This window comes from Chanos chanos, chromosome 5 (genome assembly GCF_902362185.1).
Source record: "Chanos chanos chromosome 5, fChaCha1.1, whole genome shotgun sequence".
In the NCBI taxonomy this organism is placed as follows: domain Eukaryota; kingdom Metazoa; phylum Chordata; class Actinopteri; order Gonorynchiformes; family Chanidae; genus Chanos; species Chanos chanos.
The window spans coordinates 28,679,462-28,696,917 of record NC_044499.1 but is presented as its reverse complement, the minus strand read 5'-3'; the positions used below and the strand labels follow the sequence as shown (position 1 = coordinate 28,696,917).

Sequence of the window (17,456 nt, the reverse complement as noted above, 5' to 3'; positions counted from 1 at the left end):
CAGTGCTTTCATTACCTAAATAGTTATATAATAAATTTTAATTATATGTGTGAGTGTGTGTTTGTTCAGTGCTGGTGTTTGATGGAGGATCTGACATCATTCTTTGTCAGCACTACTCATGGCCCAGAGAGATGGGGCTTTGCTGTGTGACAGTATTTTGTGTGTGTGTGTGTGTGTGTGTGTGTGTGTGTGTGTGTATATTCATAGGTGGTGTACCTGGAGGCCCAGGGAGATGGGGCTTTGTTCTCTACTCTGGCCAACGGCCCCCATGCTCTCTATGTGCCCATGCTAATGCTCCTATTGGACTGTGTCCTCTACCTACTCTTAGCCATATACTTGGACCAGGTGCTGCCAGGTAAGACTCCAAACACATACTGTATGCATGGTATAACCAAAGACCAACGAAAAAATTGTATAATCCAAACAGACAAACAAAACTGTATAATCCAAACAAAGAAAAAACAGGCACAATCAAACTGTTCTGTGAATGGTCTGGTCCTCTTGTAGGCGAGTTTGGCATGCGACGCTCTGCCTTCTACTTCCTGAAGCCATCCTATTGGTCGAAGCGCAGGAAGCGCTATGTGGAAGTGAGCTCGGTGTACGAGGGGGAGGTGAATGGGATTACCGCCGCGGAGGAATCTGTGGAGCCAGTTTCACCTGAGTTCAGAGGCAAAGAAGCCATCAGGTGCCTGAGACCAGATCCACTCTGACATGTCACTGAAAGACTGTTTTAACAGTGCCCTCAGTCCCCCTATCTGTTACTGCAAACCCAAACTGCCTCAGACACCTGTCTCCACATTTAACACTCGGTCTGCTAATGGCATTTCACAAGAACACCAATGACAGAGAGAACGACAACAGCAACAATAATGTATGGTGTCCTTATTTGGGTTGTGGGTACAGTTTCAGTTTATGGAGCACAAATGAATGAATACATGACAGAAATATAGCCGCAAGCGGCGATGGCTGGCCCTCGCACCCCCGGTAATTCGCGACCTGTGACATTTTGTCATCCAACAATGCACTCAGATCTCTGAGGGCTGTACTACGAAGCGAGGTAACTGGCTTATCCAGGTAACTTCTGGTTAATTTAACTCAAAGTAAATAGTAAACCTCCTAACGAAAGAGCCCTGTGGCTTCATTCTCCTGGCAAAACAAAGCCATGGCTCTTCTGTTAGGAGGTTTACTACAGTTAAAAGGATCTTAGACCATGCAGTAAACTCATAGTGACCTAGTGTAAATGCTGCTGTTGAAAACATCTAATACTACATGACTGTCTGCTACGAGGACTTACAAGTTCAAGTTCAAGTTTATTTAGAGCCCAATATCACTGTTTACAGTCTCAGAGGGCTTTACAGGCCACAACAGTCAAATCAAAACAGGACGGCACCCCCTGACTTAATCCTCATGGCGGGCAAGAAAAAAGCTCCCCAAAAACCCAAAAGGGAAATGGGGAAAATGGGAGAATTCTTGAGAAGGACCACAGAGAGAGGAGACCCCTCCTTGGCCAGACAGGTGTGATAGGTGCCGACCACGTGGGCAGTTACAATTGAAAGTAAATTGGGGCGTGAACAAAAGGGACAACTTTGGGATGTCATGCTACACATTTGAAAGAGAAGCTCGATAACTTTGTTTGGCTACCAAGCCATGTTAGATACTTGTGCAGCTCACGTTTATTTACGTGTCTCCTCTGGTTTTATCATTTCTAATGCACCCACTGTAACTACAGACATGGGAGTCGCAGATATATTTACCATTGCTTCATTGAGGCAGAATAAGATAAGCGCTATAAATTAACCGTGCCTTAACGTTAGCGGTCTTCCACTGATAAACATGGCATTAGCTAGCTTTGTGGGTAACCTCATTTAGCAATGGATAGTGTTATAAGCCGCTGTAAGCAATGTTGCTATAAAATTTTTAGAACGGACAAGGGAGACATGTTAGAACCATTGTTTTGTGTACTCGCTAGAACTGCTGCACTGTTTAATAAATAAACCTACAATCAAGTTTGTTGACAGCTGAGGCTACACCACTCAAATACCCTAACATTTAACGTAATTTTGATGTTTGACTGACGGAATGGGCTTTCACATTATTGCAGCAAAACCAGATATGGCTAACTCGAATGTTGACAAGATTATTTGGGCTAAGAGGAGAAGTGATGGGGGATGTTTATTATTATTTGAGTAATGTATTTCACGCGACAGTTATCAACTTACAATGAACACAGGTCATCTCCGTCATGGGCTACTCTGCTTGGGTCGGCTGATTGTCATTTGTTGTGTTCACACGTGAGTTACCAACAGTGGAGTTGCAGTTTACCCTCTAGAGGACAACCTACGCAACAACAACATTCATAACATCTTCCGTCTCTCCGTTTCTTTTTTTAATTGGCACTTATCGGCCGATAATATCGGCATGCCGATATATCGGTCGGGCTCTACTAAGCATACAAAATGCCTCCCGACATCGGTGAATTAGCAACACGGCTAACGTGCTCAAAACACATAAATAAACATGCCCGCTCGTCTAGTCCGAATGTGTCTTAAGGGGTACATCATGACGTAGCACCTCAATGCAATCCCCACGCTGCAACTCATAATTTGATCGGTTAAACATCCTGTCACTCATCACACTTTCAGAGGTACCCAAAATTTGGTCTGTGTTGGTGAAACTACATGCCGGGAACAAGACTCAATGCCATATGGGGGCGCTACGGAGTCCCCGGGCCACACCCGGAGCCAAGCCTCCGTCTCTGTCACAAGCACTGATGTGTATATTGAATTTCATGATTTTTCGCCCATGAGAACCACCTCAAAAATGGCTATGTCTTGAATAATAATTGTTATAATAATAATAGTAATAATAATAATCCTTTTGAAAACAATAGGGCCTTGCACCCTCAGTGCAAGCGCCCCCCGATGAACACCGGAGGTGCAGCACCTTCAATGCTTGGGCCCTAATAAGCACACAAAGGGAACCACAGTGACAGAGAGATCATCACTGTCAGGTTGTGGCTCTTTCCGAAATCCCCAGCACACTTTGGATCAGCTGAACACACACTGACACACATCCTTAAGCATCAGGTGGACACACACACAGACATGCATACAAATAACCAAATAAATAACCTCTTTTCTGGTTTTTGTATTTTTTTTTCTTTTTTTTGACTGGTTGGATATTTGGCATACAAAATGTTGATGACTTGATGTCACCATTTTTTTTTTTCACACTGTTTGTTCTCGCTGCGTGTGGATCTGATTTTCCTGCCTGTCGTGTGAGGAGGGATCCACTCACTTTGTGTCCAGATGATGGAGTTGGATTAGAGACAGATGCGGAACTGACCTGCCCCCCAAACAATTTAGGCCAACACAGCATCTGAGTAGGGCAGGGCAGGTTTCACACTAGACCTCTTATTCAACATCCCTCACTGATCTTTTTCTCTCTCTCTCTGTGTGTTTATCCTCTGTGCAGGATCAGTAACATTTGCAAGATCTATCGAGAGAGGGATACCACAGTGGAAGCTCTTCGAGGTGGGTCACACTCTTTCATATTCTCTGTCAGTCATTTCCTTTCCTTTTCTTGTCTTTCCTGAACTTTGACAAACATGAATATTTTTTGCACCAGTGCCTGGAGCTCATTGGGTCACAGTGTGTCTTTTCAAACGACTTATGAAAACTAGCTGTGTGAAATGTTCCTGTGAGTGTCTCATATTCAGTGTCTTGTTTTTGTGGAGAAATGGACTGTTCTCTGTGACAGTGTTTTTGTATTTTGCTCCTCCTCCCGTCCTGAAGGCCTGACCTTTGACATTTACGAGGGTCAGATTACAGCACTGCTGGGTCACAGCGGAGCAGGCAAATCCACTCTGATGAATATTCTGTGTGGTATCTGCCCCCCCACTGAAGGTTAGTGCATTAGCTCTCTCTCTCTCTCTCTCTCTCTCTCTCTCTCTCTCTCTCTCTCTCTCTCTCTCTCTCTCTGCTCCTGTAAAAAGCCTATAAACATGCGGCACTCTCAGCTGTCTGAACTCTACTCCGTCAGTCCATGCTCTGACTCACTGACATGCCAACACAGACACGCCCACATACTGACCACACACTAACTCACGGACACGCCCGCATACTGATCACACACTGACTCACAGATATGCCCACATACTGACCACACACTGACTCACGGACACACCTCCATACTGACCACACACTGACTCATGAACACGCCCACGTACTGACCACGCACTGACTCATGAACACGCCCACATACTGATCACACACTGACTCACAGACATGCCCACATACTGACCACACACTGACTCACGGACACACCTCCATACTGACCACGCACTGACTCATGAACACGCCCACGTACTGACCCCACACTAACTCACGGACACGCCCACATACTGATCACAAACTGACTCACAGACATGCCCACATACTGACCACACACTGACTCACGGACACACCTCCATACTGACCACACATTGACTCATGAACACGCCCACGTACTGACCACGCACTGACTCATGAACACGCCCACATACTGACCATGCACTGACTGGCACAGGGTTCATACGGTCATGAAAAGCCTGGAAAAGTCATGGAATTTGAAAATAGCAATTTCCAGGCCTGGTCTCACATACAATCTGTAAATCTCACACACACACACAGACACACACAGAGTGAGCTGCCATTTCCCCGCTCTGACAGCTCTTCACAAAGTACAGAACAGAGAGAGAGGAAACAGCAGCTCCTTGAATTCTTCACAAAGAAAGTTTAGCACAGTGGATTTCACTCAAACTTCAGCTCTTCTTCAACAGGCATCTGAAATGTCATATACAAATTCAGAGGACGAGTAAAATGTTAAAATATGAAATAAAACAGTTGCTTAGATAAATCAGATTTCTAATATGTGATGGGTTGAGACTAAAAACAGATCTCCTCTGGGACTGGCCATGCTTTTGATCTGTTTTCCACAATCATAATGGCTTCCGACATCCAAATGGATTCCAAACATGTTTTAAAAAAATCATTTTCAAGTTCAGTTTATACTTTGTTCACTCCTAAACCTATTGTGTATGGCATCCTTGCAAAATATCACGTGATCAAAAAAAAAAAAAAAAAAAAAATCAATTTAAAAACTTTTGAAACTGAGGCATGAGGGCTAATTTTCAGTGTAGTAGTATTGAAATGTTTGGCGTTCTTAGTCTGGGCCTGGTTTGGTATAGTCACTGTACACCGTGTTGTGTAAATGCAGGTGCAGTCACCATCTACGGGTCTCCGGTGTCAGACATTGCAGAGGGAGCGGAGATGAAACAGCTGGTGGGGATTTGTCCTCAGTTTAACATCATCTTTGACGTGCTGACCATAGAGGAACATCTCCGCATTTTCGCCGCCATCAAAGGCATTCTTCCCGCAGACATCGACACTGAGGTAATCCTACTGCCCACTCCCACCTTTGACTTTGACTGCTGCCCAAGTGGAGCTTTTAACTCGTCGTCCATTTTTTCCTTGTACCATATGAGACTTCTGCTGAATGTGGTTCAATCTTGGAGGTGTGTTTGTGTGTGTCTATGCATATGTGTGTCTGTGCATGTGTGTCTCTACACATATGTGTCTGTGTGTGTATCTGTGTGTTTCTGTGTATGTGGGTGTGTGTCTGGTGCCCAGGTGAGGAAGGTGCTTAAAGATCTGGACTTAGAGAAGATAATGGATGCCCAGGCGAAGAACCTCAGTGGGGGTCAGAAGAGGAAGCTGTCAGTGGGCATTGCCATTCTAGGAGATCCCAAGGTAACCGTCTCTCTGTATACAGCCTTATTGTGCTCCAGCTGAGCTTTCGGAGTCTTTCTCAACTACTGGACACTTCAACAGCCGTGTGCGTGTGTGTGTGTGTGCGTGTGTGTGCGTGTGTGTGTGTGTGTGTGTGTTTGTTTTGTGTGTATCTGTGTGTCTTTATGTGTGTATGTGGGTGTGCGTGCATGCATATCAGATCCTTCTCCTGGATGAGCCGACGGCGGGGATGGACCTTGTGTCCCGTCACCAGGTGTGGTCCATGTTAAAGAGCCGTAGAACAGGCCGAGTCACTGTCCTTAGTACACATTACATGGACGAGGCTGACATACTGGCAGGTACCTCTCCGTCTTCTCCTCTTTCTCCCCTCCAGTGTCTACTCCTTCTTCCTCTTTCCCTGTCACTCCCTCAGTCTTAAGAATTCTATCTCTGTCAGTTTTCTCACTCCTTCTCTCCCTTGTTGTTTTCAGACCGTAAAGCAGTGATTTCTCAGGGCCAGCTGAAATGTGTTGGCTCCTCTCTCTATCTGAAAATCAAGTGTGGAGTGGGCTACCACCTAAGGCAAGCACAGCCAAATCAGCATCATCTTCCCCTCCTCTCACAGAATTAACCACCTGTGCCCGTTGTCGTACATCATTTCTATCTAGCCAGTTTAAACTGGAGCTGTTTAAAGTCAGATGTGCCTGTGTCTGTGGCTTTTGGATCTTCCAGACAGCTGGTTCCCAGCTAATCATGTAAAGCTGAACACGATCTCTGGAACAGCTCATGAAGGCTTTTTCTTTTCTTACAATCGGTCTGCAGAATGTCTGTGACTGAGGGCTGTGAGGTGGACGGCATCACGTCATTGGTCAAACAGCATGTTCTAAAGGCAACGTTGTCACGGCAGCAGGAGGCGGAGCTTACCTTCACTTTGCCTTTTGAAAGCATGGACACATTCCCAGGTTAGAAATTTCAGGTTTTGCTCCCAGTTTCTCTGTGTAATCATTCACTTTAATGGACTGTCTGACTGGACCTTTGTCTTTAATGTGCCATATCATCCACCCCTCGATGCATGAAGGTGCTTATAGATTCTGATTTATTCCTTACAGCTCGCCTGAGGATTTTGAACCAGCAGTAATTTGATTCGTAATCAGCAGCCTTAATTACTTACTGCCCTATCTTAATTTCAGCACCTCTAATCCCTCTAGATACCCACAGTTACTTTCTCTCTCTCTCTATCGCTCTCTCTCTCATGCTCTCTCTCGCTCTCTCTCTCAGGGCTTTTTGCTGAGCTGGACTGCCGTCCTGATCTGGGCATCATTAATTACGGAGTCTCCATGACAACGCTGGAGGATGTTTTCTTGCGTTTGGAAGCAGAGGCTGAGGTCGACCAGACAGGTAAGAGGAGTCAGTCAGTACTCATCCTGACTCTGTCGCCCAAAAATCCAAAACGCCCAAAAACTCGACCTAAAGGTCAGTCCACATCCTACACAGTTCTAATGTGCCTCTCTGTGGATGATCACAGTATTTCTGGTAATTCCATTCCCATGCCATTCTTATACACTGACACACAGACAAACTAAAATAAAATCAAACACATGTACATAATAATGTACACACACACATTTTCTCTCTCTCTCCCTCCTGCTTTCTTTCTTTCTCTCGCTCATAAACACACATCCTCTCTCTGACTCTCTGAGTGTATGGCTGTTTTATTAAGCTTGAAATGCTTTGTGAATGGATGTTGGTGGGAATCTGTAATGTGTTGTAAAAGTGGAGTGTAGAGTCCGACTGATATAGGATTTTTCAGACCAATGCCGATTTCGATATTTGAGGATTTAAAAATAGAATAATGACCTATCGGCCGACATTCTTCTTTTTATCTCAGAAACACGTAATATAAACAAAGATAAACATTTGTTATGTGTAGTTATTTGAGAGTCATCACCAAGATAACATGACATAATGCAGTTTGAAACTAAACTTGTTTTATTGTCATAAATAGTACTTTGAACAAAGTACAGCAAAATATATTAAAGTTTTGATGAATAATGCAGTAAACTGATACGGTGACCTAGAGTAAATGCTGCTGTTGAATGCCTCTAGCCTACATGACTGTTTGCATCGAGGACTTGCGACATCGGGATTTCATGCTACACGTTTGAAACAGAAGCTAGATAACTTTGTTCGGCTACCAAGCCATGTTAGATACTTGGGGGGTGTTCCAGAAAGCAGGTTTAGTGAAAATTCTGAGTTAGATAACTCAGAGTAAGTAATAAACCTCCTAATAGAAGAGCCCCATGGCTTCATTCTCCTACAAAAAACAAAGTCATAGTGCTCTTCTATTAGGAGGTTTACTACTTGCTCTGAGTTATCTAACTTAGAATTTTCACTAATCCTGCTTTCTGGAACACCCTCTTGTTCAGCTCATGTTTATTTACGTGTCCCCTCTGGTTTGATAATTCCCCGATGCACCCACTGTAACTACAGACATGCAAGTCACATATATATTTACCATTGCTTCATTTAGGCAGAAGTAGTTAAACGCTACAGTTTAATCGCTCATTAACGTTAGCGGTCTTCCACTGATAAACATGGCATTGGGTAGCTTTGTTGGTAACCCAATTTAACAGTGGACAGCATTATAAGCTGCTGTAAGCGATGTTGCCAGATAAGTTTTAGAAGTGATGAGGAAGACATGATAGGACCGTTGTTTGTTTACTCGCTAGAACTGCCACACTGTTTCATAAATAAACCTACAATCAATTTTGTCAGCAGCTTAGTGTACACCACTTAACTAATGTAACGTTAAATGTAATTTTGGTGTTTGACTGACTGTACCGGCTTTCACGTTATTGCAGCAAAACCAGGCATGGCTGACACGAATGTCATAACATGGTTGAAGAATCCATCTTTTGTCTCTTTTTAATTGTCATTTATCGGCCGTTCTAAACGCCAATAAGATTTATCTTCAAGTAGCTCATATAGGCCGATAATATCGGCCCGCCGATTTATCGGTCAGGCTCTAGTGGAGTGTGTGTCCTCACTGTGGGGCTGAGTGTGGGGACAGAGGTGTCATTGTACCATTGCAATGTTACATGTTGTGTTCCAGTAATGTGTACCATCTGTCTTCTCTCACCTTGGCCAGACTACAGCGTGTTTAACCAGGAGCAGGCGACAGACGAGGGAGACAGCGTGTCTCTGGATGACACTGACCAAAGACTCCTGACCTTCTCAGACAGCCGCTCAGACACTGTGACAGGCCACGCCCTCTGGAGACAGCAGTTTAGCACTGTGGCCTGGCTGCACATGTTGAACCTGCAGAGAGAGAGGAAACCCATCATTTACAAGTGAGTGTCTTACAGTACACCAGTGGTGAACTGTCAGGGCCTTCAAGGTATTCAGAGAAGGCCCTGGAATCCTCAGATGAAAAATAAAAAACACATCTGGTTAATTCTATAATTAAAATAAAATTTAAATAAAATGAATAAATAAAATAAATAAAAATCATCTATGTTGCTTATCTTTAATATTACAGCGTTACGCCGACTTGTTTCTGTTGTTTTCTGTCCATGCACTGCGCATTTGAGCGGTTTTGTGTTGGGAAAAATGCAACCAATCAGATATTTTCTACGGTAGTCTCTGGGGAGAATATCCTCCTTCCGGGGTATTCTATATCCTGGATAGAATGCCCTGACCATTGAACGGAATGAGAGCGTACGTTTGGATTGACAATTTGATCAACCAATCATATTTAGTTTTGTAGCCAATAGGCGTATTCTTTCCGATTTTCCCACGGCTCCAGGGTATTCTAGAAGACCCGCAGCTCACTCGCTCAGATGCGAGACCTAGCTTCGTGCTAACTAACGATTGATAGCAGACACCAAAAATGGCAACAGTAAGAGTCAGAGATGATATTGTCGCGAATTTATTTAATTTATTTTTCACTTTACTACATAGACAGTGTGCTTTGCCAACTGGTGGTGAACTTGGAAATATGACAGTCTTGGTAATGTTCCCTAAATTAGATTAGATTAGATTAGATTCAACTTTATTGTCATTGTGCAGAGTACAGGTACAAAGCCATTGAAATGCAATAGCATCTAACCATAAGTGCAAAAGCAAGTATTATTTACAGATAAGTGCAGGTATAAGTGAATACTGCAGCATAAGTGATGCTGTATCTTATAGTATGTGCAGCATTATAGACAGTGGTGAGTAATATATACAGATAATATATATGTATAATATATTAATTATGTTATACATTGACATGAAGCTGACAGAGTAGGAAAGGGGAGTGTATATGTATGGGTTGTATGTACATAATAGACAAAATATTTACAGTAGGTTGTATGTACAGTATAAATAGGGTGATCTGAACAACATGACAGGTACAGCCAGTGCAAAAAAGCAGAAAAGCAGTGCATATAAAAAGTACAGAGACAGTGCAGTGTGAGTGCGAATAAAGCTTAGTGCTGTGGTGTGGAACCCGGACATTCTTTAATGCTTACTGTGAAAAGGCTTAATATGGCTTAATGTTCCAAAGCTGCCATCAGTGATCACCAAATGTCAGTGGAGAGGAAAACGCTTAATGATTTTGATTTTTTGACAGGAGGAAGTGTTTTTGATGAGAGATGTTTGGAGAAATTTGGAGATCATTGATCACAGTTTTTGAACATAAAGCCACGTTAAGCATTTTAGAATGCTAAATCAGATCACACAAAGTGGGGGGGACAGAAGGCCCAGATCTGATAGGCACAGTTCGCCACTGCAGTACACACACACACACACAGATGCAGGTCACAATAATACAGTCTCCAGTGTCATGTGATCACAGATACCCATTTTCTCACTATATGACGGTGGGACAGGTTTTCCCGCCTATGCATGCTGGTGATGGGCCTCTAACAGTCTGTGTGTGTGTGTGATCTTATCTGTTTGTGCTCTCACTGTGGGATCGTACTCTTCCAGTCCATGTTTTCTTTTTGGTGTTTATGTGTGTGTGTTTGACTTTTGCTTTCTAATGGTTTCCTGGATAATAGACATACACACACACACACACACACACACACTTCAGATTTTGGAAAGACAGAAATCCTCATTGATTTAGTCAACACATCTACAGCCATTTAATAAATCAGCTTTTATTTGAACATGACCTGTTGTATTACGATGAATGATGCCGTCCTCGCTCTCTCTCTCTCTCTCTCTCTCTCTCTCTCTCTCTCTCACTCTCTCTTTCTCTCTAGTCTTTCTCTCTTCCTGGTCTTTTTATGTGCGGTGTTGGTCCTGTCTTTGGCCACGGGGAACATCCAGATCCACTCCCCTGACAGACAGTTTTTGCCCATTTACCTCCTGCACCGCAACGAGGCCCCGCGCAAGTACGCCACCAGTTTGCTCGTGCAGAACTCCACAGGTCAGTGCAACTGCACCCACACAACCACAGACACACAGCTCAGTCCAACAGCACCCACAGACAAACAGCTCAGTCCAACTGCACCCACACAGCCACAGACAAACAGCTCAGTCCAACTGCACCCACACAGCCACAGACAAACAGCTCAGTCCATCAGCACCCACAGACAAACAGCTCAGTCCAACAGCACCCACAGACAAACAGCTCAGTCCAACAGCACCCACAGACAAACAGCTCACAAATGCAATTTTGTTTTATCTCACCCTTTACATGCTTAATTTATCTCTCACAGACCAACCAAAAGTGATTGTAGTGAATAAAAATGTTACAATTAGAGTTAAATTATTAAAATGAGGTTTTTTGGTACCGATTTCAATGCGGTTTGTCACTTGGAGAGTCATGCGTGTTGTATAGTCCATTAATATAAGCTTCTTTTTTCAGTCCATTTGGAATTGCCTTACTTCCTACTGGCTGAACTCTGGCAGCATTCCAGTTTTTTCCCTCATGTCTGTGTTCCTGTAAGACTTACTGTCTCAAAATGTGGATTAGGCTTAGAGGATGTGAGATCAAAGAGGAGAGGTAGAGTCAGCAGCTGTCAATCACCCAGACAATCTCAGGTTAATATGGCAGTTTTTCTCCTTCAGGACTGTAATGTTGAGTTGTCGTCCTGTGGTAGATACTGTCATGTACACTCTGTCTCCTGTTCAATTCTAAACTCTGATCCACCTCACACAGAACACAGCCCTGACTTTAAAGCCCTGTTTCTGCCCTGTTCTGTTTGTGTGTCCCAGACTCGGACATCTCGGCGTTCATTCATAACCTGGAGACACAGGACATTAAAGTAGAGATGATGAAGGAGACAGACTACATGGCTGCCGCCCCTCACAGCGCAGCCATCAACGTCACAGGCTCCAGTAAGGTATACCACACGACAGATCCTGGATCAGCTCTGTCCACACAGCTGAATGCAGGGCAAGACAAGCTTGATGAGTGAGAGATGATGCTAACTGGTTACAGTTTCTGTGTCTGGTATGATACTGAAATTCACCTGTGTTTTGAAATTGACTTATTTTGTGTAAAAAAACTCATTTTCTGTAGTGCTCGAGGTTTAATAGTAATGTCAGTGCTCTTTTGCCTTTATGGACTGTTGCCCAGCGGAGTGTATGCTGAATGAAAGTATAGGTAATCAAAAGTTTGGAGTGTGACCTCAGATAATCAATTAATGATCACGTGACAAAAATCAACAAGCTGTCTGACAAAGGACGGTGGAGTGAGAAGCGATCACGTCCCGGGGTTTTTCTTTCTCACTTTCTCTACATCCTGTCCAGTGGCTCATGTCCACTCATTGTGTGAGAGAGCACAGGAGAGTTCTCTCCTTTCCCCAGTCCATCTTTTATTAGAAGTGTCTCTCTTTCTGGCTTTCTGTCAGCTGTTTTCCTCTCACTGTTGACCTCATTTTCTCACTCCGTTTCACTCACACACTCATTCTCTCTCTCTCTTTTTTTCTTTCCCTCCTGGTGTGTGTGTGTGTGTGTGTGTGTGTGTGTGTGTGCATGCGCGTGCGTGCGCATGTGTGGCTCTGTCCCTGTTGGGCAGGACTATCGGTATAGTGTGGCCTTTAACAGTACAACCGTCCACTCTCTGCCCATGGTCGTGAACGTCCTTAGCAATGCCATCCTCAGAGGACTCAATGGGACGGGACACATCAACACCTGGACCAAACCCTTTGACTTTGTGAGTTCAGCTTTCTGTCAAGACTACACACATTCATCTACATCAACATATCAGAGACAGTCTTTTTCTAGCATGTTCTTAGGTGTTGTTTCTGGACACATGGATTGCAGCTAAGCAGGTGAGATCTTGTTATTGTCAACAGGTTCGAAATAGTGCTTGTGATATATAATCATCATAAACGACCACAAAATTCATGAACAGAATAAAGAAATCCTGTTATCTACATCCGTCCGTTACTTTGGTTGGTAAAACTGTCTCTGCTCTCGTTCTCCTTTTTTAGCAACTATCAGACTCCACGTCCTTTGCCATGGTCTACATTGAGGCCATTATCCTGGGCATGTTGGCCGCTGGCATGCCAGCTTACTTTGGCATGGACCACACCCGTGACAGAGAGGTAATTTGCCAACTGGGATGATCCCATGTACACTTCAGAAAGCATGTTTCACAAATTTTTTAATGAAATTCACATATATGCTGAATGCTGGTGCTGGTGCTGGTGCTGGATGAAACTGAATTGGAGGCTATGATAGAGCATTGGATGGCTTTCATTCACTTAATTACCATTCAGATGAATTTGGGGATGTAACATGAGTGCTGCCTCATTCTAGATCATTTAAACAGTAGGGACAGAAGAAAAGGCCATATTCTAGATCATTTAAACAGTAGGGTCAGAAGAAAAAGCCGTATTCTAGATCCGGGTTTCCCAAAGTGTGGTGCAGGCTGCCTCTGGGGGTGCGCAAGACAGAAAATTGTAATGCCGGAAATTAAAAATACTGATTTTTAAAAATCTAAAATAAACTGTTAGAAATGTTTGTTTTTGTTTTTTTTTTTAGTTTTCTTAAACTGTCAGTTAAACTGGCACTTTTCTTAAAACGACATGTCTGTTTCTGTATGGTCCAAGTTTCCTCACCGCCCCCATACATTCTCTTTGTTCCATGGCTCCGTTCATGCAATTTGTTGCAATTTGTTGAAACATTGTTGCAGCGCATTTTGTTGCGTTCTCTCTTAACCAAAATTGTTAGCCTTCGGGTGTTCTAATGATTATAAATAGTGATAAGTTACTTTTATGTACAGTACTATTAAACTCAATGCAAGTGTTTAATGTCGCTGTCATTCTGTCACTGTGTAGGGCCTAACCTTCTCCTCGTCCTCAAAAATTCTTTGTTCTGCGGCTTGTGCCGTGCATTATTTTTTTGCTATTTTTTAAAACATTGTTGATTGGTTTCATATAAATGTCAAGCGTGTTTTGTTGTGATCTCGCTCAGTCGAAATTGTCAGCCTACGAATGTTCTAATGATAATAAATGGTGATAAACTATTTAATGTATGATTAAAATATTTTCATCAAGTTTAATGTCACTGTAAATATTCACGTGTTTTTCCCCCTTTTGGTAATAATATGTCTCAGAACCCGTGTTCCTCACCCTCATTCAATCTTTAAATGCAAAATGGTGGCAAGGGGTGCATCAACTTGTTCAGGATGTAGAAAGGGGTGCGCTACCTAAAAAATTGGGAACTGCTGTTCTAGATCATTTAAACAGTGATGACAGGGGAAAAAGCCATATTCTAGATCATTTAAACAGTGATGACAGGGGAAAAAGCCATATTCTAGATCATTTAAACAGTGATGACAGAGGAAAAAGCCGTATTTTAGATCATTTAAACAGTGATGACAGAGGAAAAAGCCGTATTTTAGATCATTTAAACAGTGATGACAGAGGAAAAAGCCGTATTTTTCACTATTGATGTGATTTTGATTAATGTTTTAGAATGTTACATGCTTTTTCTGATGTTATGATAAATGTGCTGGAGAGAGCTGTCACCTGTTTAAATCTACCAGTGTCAGACAGGTATCAGGTCATCACATCTGCTGTTCAGAAATCCTTCCCATGTTGATTTCTCTTTTTTTTCCCCCCATTTATTCATTCAGCTGAAATGTCGCTCGACTCTGCGGATTTCTGGCCTGGTGCCGTCGGCGTACTGGTGTGGTCAGGCGGCCGTGGACATTCCATTTTACTACCTGATCCTCATCTGCATGACATGCACCCTGTTTGCCTTCCACTCCACCAACCTGCTCACAGGCAACAACGTCACCGCTGTGGTCAGTACTCACACACACTCCCAGACATACAGTCCCACTGCTACAATCAGCAAACCAAAAACACTGGCAATGTCTAAGCCTTTTTGGCCCAGGAAAACTTCTCCTGTGGCATTTTCAAATTAGAAAACCTCTGGATGTGAGCCAAAATAGGGACGAGCTCCTACTTAACGACGAGGATATGGATACGAGCAAAAATGAAAAATTAAGCAGATGATCCCTTGCCAAACAGCTTTATTTTCCATCAAATTATAAAACACAGGTAACTTTGAGGTTCCATGTTAAGCACTCTTTAGCGAGAGAGACACTGAGTGCCTGTAAAAACATACTGTTGAAATTGACAAAGGACATATGAAGGGAGCTTTGTTACTTCTTTTCATTTTATCATCACAAAGAATTTTCAAACATCCGGAAAGATACAGCTTTGTGTTCGAAAACGAAACCGCCACAGTGTCAGAGTGGGTCATGTTAGTGAGGACAGTAGGACCAGTAAATTAGTCAGTTAGGGAAACAGTGTGATATTTATGCTGAATTCAGACAGTTACTGAAAAAAATGGCTTATGCATCCCAAAAGAGCCACTGAGTCTGAGAGCCACTGACAGGTAAGGAAAGGCTTTAGTTGGCGTGGAAGTGCCAGTCAGGGTATGTATAACTCACAAAGCCCGAACCAGACATACATTTCTTTACACTCAACCCAAGAATGTGGTAAGACCGTGTGCAGCGCTTCCCATGCTTGTCAGTTACTCTGTAGTTATGTCACTGATGTAGGTGGTATATCTCACACACACACACACACACACACACACACACTCACCCATATATCATCTGTCATATGAGGACCATAACAAAGGAGCTGCTTTGTCAGGGCCAGTGTATCTGAAAGTGCTACCGGCAGACTAATTCTGCATTCTGCCACGAGACTCTTCCATTAACACACCATTCATTTTGTTGCAGTAAATAAGAATGAGTTCAGTTTTTGGACCTTAAAACCCAAAGTCTTGTTTTGGCCATTGCTAGTGTGTTTCATATCAAAGGTCCTTTGTAGCACAGGACTATAAACACACACATACACACACTCGTTATGAAAAACATGTCCAGGTAAAACTCCTGGTAAATTCAGCTGGTACAACTGCAGTAACATGGCACCTCGGACTTGTTTCCCTGTCTTCTAGCTTTTGTGTCTCGTTGGCTTCTGTCCTGCTATGGTTCTCTTCACTTACTGTGTGTCCTTCCTCTTCACCCGGGTTCAGAGTAACCGAGATTTCTTCTCTGTGGTGTCTATGATGGTGAGCTCCAAAGCAGAAACCTCACAACAGTAACCTATAACCTAATATATCTTAAATAATAATGTAGATATAGCATGTAACCTAATTCACTAGCATGTGGTATGGATTACTGCAGAGATATTATCTCAGTGAAATTGAGCAAATGAGAAAATGCAGTGAATCTAACAGATAATTGTACATTTAATCCATATAAATGCAGTGTTTTAAGAGAAAAACTACATAACAATGAAAGAAGTTGTTTATGTCCAAACTTTTTAGAACATAAACAAAACATTTTAGAAGGCATAACACGAGTGCACCAACAGGTTCTATGACTCATTCTGTGTGTGTGTGTGTTTGCGTTTGTATGCTACAGGTGTGTGTGGTCTCTGCCTCCACGGTCCAGTTTGTGAATGAAAACTCAGGGCTCACACGACTTCTCCATAACACGCTGTGTTTCTTCAACCCTCTGTACCCACTCATGGGCTGTCTCAACTGCATCACTAAGGTCAGCATCCACACCTCCAGCGTCTCATACTGTCAGCACTTACTGGCTGCAGCCAGGGGTGTCCTTCTGCTAAGCCTAGTGGTGTTTACTGTCATGATTTGTTTATGGATGAGCTCAAGGTATAAGATGTGTTTATTTGTATGTGGATGAGCTGTAGGTATAAGGTATGTGTCTGTGGATGAGCTGTTGGTATAAGGTGTGTGTCTCTGTGGATGAGCTGTGGGTATAAGGTGTGTGTCTCTGTGGATGAGCTGTAGGTAGGCTATAAGGTGTGTGGCAGTGGATGAGCTGTTGGTATAAGGTGTGTGGCAGTGGATGAGCTGTAGGTATAAGGTGTGTCTCTGTTGATGAGCTGTAGGTATAAGTTGTGTGGCAGTGGATGAGCTGTTGGTATAAGGTGTGTGTCTCTGTGGATGAGCTATAGGTATAAGGTGTGTGTCTCTGTGGATGAGCTGTTGGTATAAGGTGTGTGTCTCTGTGGATGAGCTGTAGGTATAAGGTATGTGTCTCTGTGGATGAGCTGTAGGTATAAGGTGTGTCTCTGTGGATGAGCTGTTGGTATAAGGTGTGTGTCTCTGTGGATGAGCTGTTGGTATAAGGTGTGTGTCTCTGTGGGTGAGCTGTTGGTATAAGGTGTGTGTCTCTGTGGATGAGCTGTAGGTATA

The 17,456-nt window shown here is 43.2% G+C and overlaps 1 protein-coding gene across 1 annotated transcript in view; it reads left to right on the top strand.

The window, feature by feature from the left end:
• abca5 (ATP-binding cassette, sub-family A (ABC1), member 5) overlaps positions 1–17,456 on the top strand; it is a 42,449-nt gene that overhangs the window by 7,234 nt on the left and 17,759 nt on the right. Inside the window, exons 9-26 of the mRNA XM_030773499.1 lie at positions 208–355; positions 508–685; positions 3,475–3,533; positions 3,795–3,905; positions 5,257–5,432; positions 5,670–5,789; positions 5,989–6,127; positions 6,260–6,350; positions 6,591–6,730; positions 7,047–7,166; positions 8,917–9,118; positions 11,021–11,187; positions 11,979–12,106; positions 12,784–12,921; positions 13,202–13,315; positions 14,851–15,021; positions 16,191–16,304; positions 16,660–16,791. Of these exons, the coding sequence (XP_030629359.1) occupies positions 208–355; positions 508–685; positions 3,475–3,533; positions 3,795–3,905; positions 5,257–5,432; positions 5,670–5,789; positions 5,989–6,127; positions 6,260–6,350; positions 6,591–6,730; positions 7,047–7,166; positions 8,917–9,118; positions 11,021–11,187; positions 11,979–12,106; positions 12,784–12,921; positions 13,202–13,315; positions 14,851–15,021; positions 16,191–16,304; positions 16,660–16,791 (2,448 nt within the window). The remainder of the gene's footprint in view (positions 1–207; positions 356–507; positions 686–3,474; positions 3,534–3,794; positions 3,906–5,256; positions 5,433–5,669; positions 5,790–5,988; positions 6,128–6,259; positions 6,351–6,590; positions 6,731–7,046; positions 7,167–8,916; positions 9,119–11,020; positions 11,188–11,978; positions 12,107–12,783; positions 12,922–13,201; positions 13,316–14,850; positions 15,022–16,190; positions 16,305–16,659; positions 16,792–17,456) is intronic.